Source organism: Anguilla anguilla, chromosome 5 (assembly GCF_013347855.1).
Source record: "Anguilla anguilla isolate fAngAng1 chromosome 5, fAngAng1.pri, whole genome shotgun sequence".
Taxonomy (NCBI): domain Eukaryota; kingdom Metazoa; phylum Chordata; class Actinopteri; order Anguilliformes; family Anguillidae; genus Anguilla; species Anguilla anguilla.
In genome coordinates, this window is record NC_049205.1 from 43762252 (window position 1) to 43774589 (window position 12338).

The window sequence follows — 12338 nt, forward strand, 5'->3', positions numbered from 1 at the left end:
GTCCTTATTCTTCCTTTAAAATAAGGGCCTTATTTGGAAGACCTTTTGCATTTGAAGTGCTGAAGGAACTCTGAAGAAACTCTTCAAAGCTTCGGCGTTCAATGCCATTTTAATTTTCTCATGCTTTGTACCGCACAGGACCCTAATGGCTTCTACTCATGTCAATCACAACATTTACATCACGGAGGTGAAAACGGGCAAGTGCATTCACTCCCTGGTGGGCCACCGCCGCACCCCGTGGTGCGTGACCTTTCACCCTACCATTTTGGGACTGGTGGCCTCCGGGTGCCTTGATGGAGAGGTCCGCATCTGGGATCTGCATGTGAGTGCTTCTCGCCTACACACAATGATACAGTATGTCTCACCGTTGCCATGGGTATAAAGAACCCTTTTAAAAAGCTTTATTTATTTATTTATTTACTTATTTATTTTAAAAATGTAAGTTGTGCTCAGTGTGTCACAAAACTGCGGCATAAATCTGTTTTCGCTTACTGTGTTTTCCACCGAAGACATCTGTTCATAAGACAGCTGCGGATCCAAGTTAATGCAAATACCAGAGAAAATGTGATTTAAGTGCAGTGGCTTAGACCTGTCAGGCCGTGTTTTACTACTTTTCAAACTTGCCAAACTATTAACTTTACTGTAGCATAATAAATGTATGGTAAGTTGAAATGTCTCTGTACAACGCACAGAAAACATCGCGGAGGATTATTTTCTGTGTTTAAAAAAAGGCACGGATTGTTCGGGTGTTGCGTAGCGCTAGCTGGCTCCCTCTCCCGTTTCTGCGAGCGCTCTGACCTCAGTTCCCCCTGCCTCCGTGCCCAACATTCCGCTCTCTCCAGGGCGGCAGCGAGAGCTGGTTCACCGAGAGCAACGTGGCTATCGCTTCCCTGGCCTTCCACCCCACCGCCCAGCTCCTCCTCATCGCCACTAACAACGAGGTCCACTTCTGGGACTGGAGCCGGCGGGAGCCCTTTGCCGTGGTCAAGACCGCCAGCGAGACAGAGAGAGTCAGGTCTGGCCCCCCTCGCGTCTCTAAATGGCTTCTCGAGACAAGGTTACATTACATTACGATCACTTAGCAGACGCACTTATCCAGGGCGACTGACGGAAGTGGAGAACATTACTGCTAGTCTCAGGAATACTAAAGTACGGTATCACCAAGAAGGCACAAAAGGCCCATTTATGATCAATAAGTGTAGTGTTAATCTGATAAACAACAATATGTGTTGTAACAAACAGGTTTGCACAGCTAAATCTATAGCACTGTCCCAAAAAGTAATCGATGAAAGAAATGATGGAGCCGTGGTGCGATCTGAAACGGTAGGCCTTCGGTCTGCCTTGGAAGATGGGCATCGGCATTTAACCGGCACACTTTTTTTGTTTTGTTGCAGGTTGGTCAGATTTGATCCCTTGGGTCACAACCTTTTGACAGCCATTGTCAACCCTTCGAACCAACAGGTGAGGGAATAATTTCTTACTAGTCCTATTATGGCTTACAGGCAAGTCTCCATTTAAATGTATATGCACATGTATGTTATGCTATATATGCCGTATATGTTGTCTACTGTGGTTTGGCGTTCTTTTATGTGTTAACCGACGCGCCCCCTCTGTTTGCCCCCCGGCAGAGCGATGACGACTCCGAGGTTCCCATGGACAGTGTGGAGATGCCTCCCCACTTCCGCCAGCGCTCCTTCCTGCAGTCCCAGCCCGTGCGCCGCACACCCATCCTGCACAACTTCCTGCACATCCTCTCCTCCCGCAGCTCGGGGTCGCAGGCCGGGGAGCAGCCCCCACCCGCCGAGGAGAGCCCCGCCCCTCCCAGCCTGCCCTCGGGCCGCTACACCTCCCTCCGCGACCGGCCCGCCTACCAGGGCTGCGTGCAGCACCTGGGCATGGTGTGCTTCTGCAGCCGCTGCTCGGTGGCCCGCACCTCCTCGCCCGGCGAGGACTCTTCCTCCGCCCCGTCCCCGCCCCCGGCCTCCTCCGAGCTCCTGCCCCACCACGCCTCCACCTTCTCTTCGGCCCGCACGGAACCCCGGCAGCCCTCGGAGCCCCGCGGCCCGGACCGCCCCTCGGCCTTCAGCAGCGTGTACGGCAGCACCGCCGGGAACTCCCTGCGCAGCCTGTCCTCCGCCCCCTCTGCCCGCCGCGGGCTCCTGGGCCTGGTGGCCAGCCCGCCCCTGAGCCACCAGCAGGCCAGCCGCGACCCCTCCGGACGCCTGGCGGGCGCCGACTGGACGGGCAGCATGCTGAACGTCCGCTCGGAGGGCGGGAGCGGCGGGATGCCCCCTCCCAGGACTAGCGCCTCCTCCGTCAGCCTGCTGTCGGTGCTCAGGCAGCAGGAGGGCACTTCGCAGACGCCCGTCTACACTTCTGCCACCGAGGGGCGGGGATTCCACTCGCCTGGGGCTGGCCCCAGTGGCGGCAGTGGCAGCAGCAGTGGCAGCAACCTAGGGGGCGGGGCCGGCACCAGCAGCGGGCACCACCCCCTGGGAGAGGGAGGGCGGAACAGCCCTGCCTCTATCCGCAAGGTCCTCCAATGCAACTTGAGCCGGTACTTCATGGAATACGACCGCCTGCAGGACATGGAGCAGTCCATGGGCGCGGAGGGTGGCCCAGAGCAGCCTGCGACCACGCAGGAGCTGCTCAACAACAACATGGACCCTGATCGGCCCGGCCCCTCCCACTACCAGCCGCCACCCCACAGCAGTGAGAACAACTCCAGCCTCTCACGGGGCCACCTTAACCGCTGCCGGGCCTGCCACAACCTGCTCACCTTCAACCATGACACGCAGCGCTGGGAGCGCACTGGCCAGGCCTCCTCCACCTCCAATGAGGAGGCTTCCCCCTGGCAGCCTTCCAGCTCCGCCTTCGAGGCCCTGGGCCAGGGGGGATCACGAGAGCCCCATCCCCCTGAGAGGAGGGCAGTGGCCGTGGCCACAGTACCCACTGGGGCAGGCCCTGTTGCTGACCCAGCTTTTCCCCGCCCGGGGTCCTCCAGCCAGCAGGGGGAGCAAACTGTGGGGCTGGTGTACAACCAAGAGACGGGCCAGTGGGAGCGAGTTTACAGGCAGTCCGCCGCCAGCCGAACCAGGAATGTATCACAAGAGGCCTTAAACCAGGAAGTGCCTGAGGAGAACTCGGACGAGGATTCCCTGAGGAGGTGAGAGCCCACTTTACACTGTTTCTGCTAACGGTTCTTTTTCTTTAGTACTGTAGTTTCACACTAATGCCTCCAGCTCTCTTCTAGAAACATTTGTAGCCTAATTCTGTTTTGTCTGGTTTTATAAATGCTGCTGAGTGTAAGGTATCTTCTGGTATCACAACAGTCCTTGTCTCAAGGGTACATTGGGGGGAAAAAAATAATTTACACAACACTTTTTTTTTACTTGGCATGTTGCCTCTGGTTGCTGTTATCCTGCACTGACATTCCAACTGAGGTGACCAACCAGGGACAGAAAGTAATCCAAATTTTTTATGGACACGTGACCGCCATTTGCAGTTTTTGGTTTGAACCTGTTAATCATCTTTATCTGGTTCAGTCTATAGCTGCTTTCCCACACTGAGCACTTGTTGTATTCTGGCAGTCTAGTACTATCTGGCATTTTAATAGGTCGGTATTACTCACACATGATGTGTAAGCAGTAATTATTTTCTGTACAAGCACAGCAAGTTATGATTTTAACACTGGCTTACTAGCCGGAGAAACTAGAGTTTGCTAAGTAGCTTGGTAATAAAGAAAAACTGATCCATTAAGTGAATCGCTACCGGCCATATTTTAATGTGTATGTATATTTATGGGAATTTCTCTAGCTTGTATATTAAATTAATATGACTGACAGGGTGTACTGCATAGCTTCTTATTAGTCTGGGCAATCATTTATTTGGTGTATACGCTCAATTCATTTATTTCAGTAGTTAGAAGAATGTTAGTTGATGGCTGCCGTTGTTGTGCTTTGGGTGCTTGATCCGGTAATGTAATGGGTTTGTTCACACTAACGTTGAAAAGAATGATTTCCATGTCACTCGATCTTCATCTGTCATATTGCCAGTGCAGTTTTTCCAGAATGCCGACTGACTCTTAAAAATGAAGTCCCAGAACCTTGCCGAATAAGGCTGCAAGTGAAAAAAGGTCATTTCTGTTCCTTGTTTTTAATGTCCTGATTTGGTTCCCGGTACATGGGTTGTGGCTTTTGTGAATCATGCCATTTGGCAGCCTTAGATTACCCCCTCAGCAGTTGGAGATAACTTTTGTTTTGCATTAAAATTTTACAACACGAGTAGTCATTTGAATAGTAGTTTCCATTTCCATCTTTGCCCATTTCTCAGCAGTCAAAGACCTGTCAGACTGTCACACATTTGTTTGTTGAGGTTTATAGTGAGGGAGGCATTTCGCCAAGCCTTATGTTTGTTTGTGATTGTAATTAGTCAGGTGATCAGAATGCCAAAACCTCCATTTGATAGCCTCGTTTAACCTTTCTGATTCAGCTGGGAATTAGCTTGAGGTGTTTGGCTACACCCAGTATGATATTCCGATGCCAAGTTGCAGTGACTGGCAGCATTTGTGCGATATGCTGCTGGAATGTTGAGGCGCCGCACAAAAAGTTTGATTGGGTCCACTGAGGACATCTGAACCACCCAAGGCCTCGGGAAATTCAGGTGTTTGGCCTGCTGCCTGGGTCATAGCAGTTGGCGGATGTATTTGCATACATTTTTTTATGTGCCGAGGAACATAAGGAACTAGGATTCTTGTAAGGGATGATATGTGTCAAAGATGCATGTCTGCAGCGGGTAGTCTCACCAGATAACCTACTCTGTTCTGTATTCTTAATGTTTCAACTCCATTGGAGTTGAAACATTACAATTAGGTTAATCTCAAGAATTTAATCTCATGAATATCAATGAAGGTGACTGGTCATTGGCCGTGTTTTTTTAAATCAATATTCATAATCTGTAATAAACCTCCTGTGTTTGTGAAGTACTGGTCTCAAGGAATGGTGGAGCTACCCTCTGGTAGTAGCTCTGTTAATGTTGTATTCCAAATGATGTTTTGTATCTTTAAGAAGTGTAAGTTTTCTTAGGTTTACAGGCCTCCTGAATCTGCACAACCTTTTTAAACTCATGAAATTTATATGTATAGTTCACTTTTGGGATTTTTTTATGTTTCATTTTTGGTGTGGTTGTGACTGGCCCAGACAGTTTTTGTGTGTGATTATGGGCGCATTCAGACGCTTAATAGTTTTTTATTTTTATTTTTTTTACAACTTTTACACCTGCTTTATAGTAGTATTTGGGCATCTATGGGTTTGTGGTTTAAGGCAAGAAAATAAATAGTACACCTCAAGTAGGCCAAGTCCAAGCAGCTGGTGCAGTGACGTCGTGTTTCCAGAGGCTATACGTATGAACACATTGATTTTATAGCTTTTATTCAGAATTGAAAACACAAAATGTATTTTAATTTTGTCCTGGTATAGAATTGAAGAGCATGCACTTCAATTCTAGTGCATGTTCTTCATTCCCAAGATTAACCAGAGACATGGTTCAGATAGCTACATCTGGCCTAGCCAGTGCATAGTTACTACTGCCTTTTTTAACATTTACCATTTACTTACGACCCAAAATTGTTGCTACAATTGTATTAAAACCAAAGAAAGTTTCACATATGTTGCTAAATGTTATTTATTCAAACCTGAATTTAGTTATAAGGAGTTGTAACAGATGGAGGCTGAGCGGTTGAAAGGGGAAGGTGAATTGTCTGCTGACATCCCGTTTGAGGGCAACTAACCACAATTTAAACAGATCTGGGTTGTCAAAACATAGTTGGTGAAAGTCACATGAAGGTGTTTTTGCCAATTTGGGATTGCACGAGCTAGGACCATTTTCAGTCCTGTTGATTTCATGTGCTGCTTCTCTCACGTGTAGTACTGTTGATGCAGGAAGCCATGCCACTTTTTTCCCTTTAGCACAGTGGACTCAGGCTGCATGCATGGTATGAAAGGGTTTTTGAAGAAAGATGAGATTAAATGTAATTATTTTTAAAATGATGATGAGGTAATATACACACATCCACCCTCTGCAGTCATAACATTGCTGTACAAGTTGCTTTAGAGTTACTCAAAGGCTAGATTTAGACCCCAGCTAAAAAATGGCCAAATTACATTTTTGTCTGGTGTTTTTAGAAGTGTGAACAGCAGAGAACCACATGGAGTCTGGAGTATGAACATAGCCAAAGTGTATTTGCTTGCTTTAAGCCACAAATCTGTTGATACATCAATACCAGTTATTGTGATGCTGGCAGGTCATAAGAAACAAGCTGCAATTAGCCTACTTGAAATATCCTTCATTGTGCAAAAGAACTGTCTAGGAGTGGAAAACATAAACTAAAACTGAAATAATATACAACAGTTGCAGAAAGAAGACTATCCTTTTCAACAACGAGGTGTAATGTAGAATAACAGAATGTAAGGATTCATTGCTGTAGTAGTAATGTAATGCCATTTGTAGCAGTTGTTTTGTATCTCCTTTCTTGGGGAAAATATTTACTGTCTGCAATGCCGTATCTTATTTTTAAAGCATTTTCTCCTGTGTGGTTTCAAAATAATCGAGTCATTCCTTAAGTCATTCGTCATGAGAGACATGGTGTTGATCAAAAAGATAATTTAGTAAATGTGCTTTTTATAAATGAAAGTGTGCTTGAAGTCTAATTTTATTTAACTATGTAATATTTTAGGAAAAGAAGTTACAACAAAGTAAAATGCGGTGAAAAACATGAAGGGAGACAAGCGGCTGTTTATAAAATACTTTAAGTTGTGGTCTGATATACGTGGGGTAAAATGGTGAAACCCACTAAATGTAGGCCTATATCAGAGAAAGATGGTCCTATGTGTGAAAAAGTAATTGACTTCTCTGAAGAATTACTTATCACATTTCACCTCTTTCGTCTACCGCAAGGTCGGTAATGGAAAGATGTAGGCCTATCTCCAGATAATTGCCATGTGTCCTGTGATGTGAAAATAGGGTTAACTGTGGGGAAAAGTGGGTTATCACACTTTTGCAGGGCGCCCCTCTCTAATGGAAGCTCCATTCTTACTGTGAAATTTGGAAGTAGGCTTCTTGGAAATGGGCAGCGCGAACGCGAGCAGACGGTTAAGGCTGCGCTGCAACCAAACTTTGATCAAGGGCAGCTCTGTCCTGGTGGAAGGGCTGGCGTGTTCTATACGGCTGCTTTTCCCTCTTGGTGGCAGTGTGCTACTGGCTAACGTACAGAAATCATTCGAGCGCACGCGCAGCTTCTAGTTTGATATAACCACAAATATGATGAGCTCTCCTTTTGATAAGTACAGTAAATTGATTTATTCTGCTCATTTGAAAAAAAAAGGTAATTTTAGAAATTGGAAATATAAGATAGCCCAAGCATCTCGAGCCATCAAACGCAACTGCTTCTCTTCAGCATCAGACTGAATCGTCCTTTGTGGGTTGTAAGGTTGGAATTAGGGTTCTGCAGGGACAACGTTTGGAATGGCAACTATGTGAAATTGAGTTTATTGAGTGCAGAGATTGCAGTGTGTCTGAAATGCTGCTCAAATCAGAAAGACCAGAGTATTAATTTAGCTGTAATTCTTTTGGCTGTCTGTAACTACCAAGGAGACAAATTGCTGAAGAGGTGATTTGTTTTTCCAAAAGGTTTGTGTGTCCCTAATTGTGAATACAGGCACCTGCACTGTGGATGCAACCTCATAATGCCACCGTGTTAATCAAGACAGAAAGCTCATGTTCTGTTTATACGCTCTTCTAAATGTCATTGTTATTTTATTTATAGCGACACATTACAGGGCCTGTCTGACAGGTAGGCCTAAACATTTAAAAATGTCTTGGTTTTGAAGTGCCTCCTACTTTCAAGACAAACATGAGCCTAATATTTAATTTCACTTGTAAAATATATACTTTTCTCAGTTCCATTTGACCCTACTTAATATCTAGCATATAACGGACTGCCAAATCCAGCCATTGTATAGACAATCCAAATAATATAGGCAAATTAAAGCCACTCTGTGTATGTCACTAAAAAATGCACATCTGAACTCATTAATGTATATAGGGCAGAGCTAACGCCGGAGGCCAAACATTCTGCCAAGTACTGTCAATTTTAAATATTTTTACATGAGACACCCAGCCTCAGTGCACAAATTATGCTTTAAAAAAAGATTAAGAGAGTATGCAAACAAATTTAAACATTTTTACAGAGATTTTAATAGGAAAGTTTGTAATATGCTAAAAAATGTAGGCTACTTCAACTTGTGTCTGCCAGGAACTAGCCTATGTGTTTGTGCTGTTCTTTGAAGTCAGTTGACTAGTGAGCATTCCCTGGTTTTGAAAGTTGTTAAAAGATCACTTTTTAACCATTGTATTGTTACTGGTATTCTTTCTAGGTATTCTGCTGGTATCTTATAGTGTGAAAGTCTGGTGTCATGACATTCATCATGGATGTATTGTGTTCAGTGGAAACTCACCAACTTGTAAAAGGGACTATGAGCTACAGTCTCTTGAAGCACTATGGTAATCCTGGCTAATTACAATTCAATTAGGGACTTTACAGATCAAAAGGTTGGCAATTTACATCAAATTCCCTCAGACACTGAGCCAGCTAGTCAGGGATTCTCTACACAACAGAGAGCACTAATTATAAAATCATGACACCGATGGACTGTAGGCTCGAATGGCATCAAAACCCAGTTAAATCTGAATGTGTGTGATTAAATTAACTGCTATCCAAATGAGGCATCTCCTGTAGCTGTGCCTACAGATGTCAGCTTGTTTAAAAAAAGCATAGCCATTCCTGTATGACATTGCTGATTATGATTCAGTCTGCCACCTTGGTGGGGTTGTCTTTATCATTTAATGATCATACAGCACCGTCATATGAACTCTTATGATGTTAATATCAGATCACTTCTTACTCCAGCTCAGCGATGCACTGTTCCAGTACAATTAGTGTTTCAATGTTAGCTGCATTCTCAAGGACATGATGATTGAACTTTGCATTTGATTATTTGAACTTTATCTTTTTTGTGCAGGAGATGGGAAAATGTGTGTGTTCCTAAATCCTTCAAAATATGGGTACTCCAGTGTGTAGCCTAACTCTGTACCGTATTCAAAATAATAGTAAAAAAATAAATGAAAATAATTTTTCATATTTGCACTATGGTTATTATTAGCTCAAAAGCTTAAAAATGGAGGACCACAGTGGACAAAGTTGGAGGACATGCACCAAAGACCGAAGCATGTAGGCTATATTATTATACTATTTTTATGGAGCATATAGCCTAGTTCCCTCTAGCTGACCAATTCAACATTTGTAGGGTTATACATTTTTGTTGCATTGCAGCTCTACTCCCTGTGCTGTAAAATTGTGCAGCATGCGATCCCTTGACCTTTTGAGACAATATTGCTTTTTCTCTGCAGTAGAACAATTGTTGGTTCAATCATGCATTTAAATCCGATGTCCTGAAGGGACCCAGCACAAAAATAGCATCTCCCTCAAGGACTGAAAAATGCGGAACGTTGATCCGGTACAGACCAGCTGGAGCGATAGCCACCACACTAGCTGCTTCCAAATGTGGGTTCAGGACACCCAGAGGAAGGCTTTCCAAAGTCCAAACTGGTGTGCATTATTGTTTTCTTGTTATTAACTTGTTATTTCCCAAATAAAATGCCTGGACTGATTCCATTCGATTTGCTAGTTAAATCTCACTGCAGAAAAGTCTGTCTCTTTTGTTCATGCAGTGAGTTTGTCACATAAATCAGGCTAGTTGTTACTAACGTTGTAAGAAAAGGTGTTGGTTTTTCACTGGAAACATTTATTTCCAGTAAATATGCCATTAGCTCTGCATCAATCCTGAAACCAGTTATTAAATGCCAGCATTTTTTAGCGTTTTAAAAGAATACGAATGAGATATGGATGTGATTCTTTTAAGTAGTGCTAAAGTCTTATATAGAATCAGTAACACATATTGGATAGAATAAATTGAGTACACCTAATAGGTGCTTACACCTTTTAACCGATTTTTGTAAGTGGTGAATGCATGCGTTTCATAAGAACCCTTCATCCTCCTGCTAGTTCTGCACCTCGACACTGAGGCCATTTAAACGAACGGGCCAATTAATTGGGTTGTTGCACAGGCTTGAGACAATTCACATTGTGAGTTTTTTTTTTTTTTCCTCCTTGCTTGCTTTCCAGTAGATAATGGCTGAACTAATAATGTCCTCAGTGGAATTTAATGAGATTTTCTAATGGCTGAAAAAACTCTGCTCTGCTTTGCAAGGGTAAAAGGGGACAGCTTATGTCATCGCCAAGATGGCTAACATCAGAGATAAAGTATTTTTGCCATTGCAATTATCATACTAAGAAGGTATTGTTTTACTCTATGACTCTAAAATTCACCAGGCTGGTAAAGTGGCAAATGAATGTGCAAAGTGTGTGCTACTAATGTATCAACAAATCATTTAGAGGTAAACCTCTTAAGTTTAAAAAAAAAATTAAATTCCTGGCCAGAAGGGTCACCCATAATACACACCTAAATTCCCTCGTATGTCTAAGTAGTGGGTTCTCACTATATATAAGTATACTAAGCAAGGAGAGTCACTACTGGAGCTTTGACAATATATTGAATTTTAACCCATGTATGGAATGGTATCATTTTGAGAAGCTGCGAGTGTTGAAAAGCAATGTCATGACAAAGCTTAACTCAGGCCTTGGTACTTGGTGGCACTTGAATTTCGATGATTTAAAAAAAAAAACTTTTTTTAGAGAATCTAATCTGGGGAGCAGATTGGATGCTCTGCTCTGTAGAGCATCTGAAGGTAATGTCCCTCTAGCCTGAAAAATGTAGGTGTTGAGTATCATTTCAGCTATTCCTAGGTTTTTGAGTAAACAATTGAGTTGGTCTCAATATTTATCAGACCTGTCCTTTCTATAAGAAATTTCTTTGTGAGATGCATGTAAAAAGATTATTCCGATGGTAAACAGCATGACCTGTGGTACGAGGAAGCAGTGCAGAGTAGCGCACTGCTGTAGTAGTAGTTAAGGAACTGGTCTTGCAACTCGGGTGTGGCAGGCTCAAATCTGGGGCACTGCTCTTGTGTCATACCTCAATGTAAATATACTCTAGAAATATATTCTGTAAATATACAGCTGCATAAATGGATAGAGGACAAGTTAAAAAAAGGGAAGCCTTGTTAAGTCGCCCTTGATTAAGGGTGTCTTCTAAGCAAGTAAATAATGTTATGGCACCGGAGCTATGTACTGTGTTCCACCACAGTCTATCAATCTGACCCAGTTACGTCAGTTGGAATGTGTAGGGGCTTAACTTTTATTGAATGAAGCTCAGGTTCCTTATATTAACTGAAAAATGTCCCTGTGTTTTGTGTGTAAGCAGACTGGGAGATGCTTTCTTACTGCAACCACCCTGGGGGGTGGTTGCAGTAACATCTCCAGTTTGGCACTGCTTGCTTGAGAGCCCTACCGTTTCCAGTGTGGCAGGAATGTCCAAGATAACATCTGTGTCGTGTTTGTGAATTGAAGCACAACCACAGGCCAGATTTACTGTTTCAGCTGAAAAAGCAGTGCCTGTGAAATGATCTTTTTTTGTTTTTTATTATCACAACGACTCTGCAAACCCTAGAAGCATCTCCAGTTTCTTTACTTTTGACTCTGCCATTCAGGAATATCAAATCGCTCATTTATGTTTCCACCAGGTTTTGGTCAGTGGGTTTTCTCTAAGTGTTCACTGATTGCTACCATCTAGATATGTAATGAGGTTTTGGGACCATGCTCATTTTTGTGTTCTTTCAGTGACACTCAATTGCCAAAAGCAAGCAGTCATATTTGTCAAAAATCTAGCCTATTTGTTCCATTACTGCACTCCACATACAAGCAGCGCATTGCACACGTGCAGGTTTTGACCAAGCATGTAATTAATTGATTGGGCTAAATGTGCTTTAAGTGTGATTTGTACAACAGGGATTGGTGTATGCATTTCATTGCCTACTTTTGAGATGAGGCCCGTGGGAGATCCTAACTGCAGACCGCTGAGCACGCAGTTTCTCACTGAGGCTCTGAGAGTGCACCCGGAGCACACTTCCTGCCAAGGCCCAGTAAATCGTGTAATTGGTGTATGGGTGGGAGCAATACATTTGCCTGGAATGCCAAGGTCGGGACATCGCGGCACTAATCCGACAGACCCACATTTGTAAACCCCACTGATTCCCCCCCTGGGCTCCCAGTTTAAAGTCCGCGGCCTACGCTTTTGCACCCCTGGCTTGGGCAGGGCGCAGCT

The 12338-nt window shown here is 44.0% G+C and overlaps 1 protein-coding gene across 2 annotated transcripts in view; it reads left to right on the forward strand.

Annotated features, from left to right (window-relative positions):
* LOC118227463 (activating molecule in BECN1-regulated autophagy protein 1-like) overlaps positions 1-12338 on the forward strand; it is a 107800-nt gene that overhangs the window by 8573 nt on the left and 86889 nt on the right. For both annotated transcript variants that reach the window (XM_035417958.1, XM_035417959.1), the window contains exons 4-7: positions 139-322; positions 843-1015; positions 1395-1461; positions 1629-3166. In XM_035417958.1, coding sequence (XP_035273849.1) covers positions 139-322; positions 843-1015; positions 1395-1461; positions 1629-3166 — 1962 coding nt within the window. The remainder of the gene's footprint in view (positions 1-138; positions 323-842; positions 1016-1394; positions 1462-1628; positions 3167-12338) is intronic.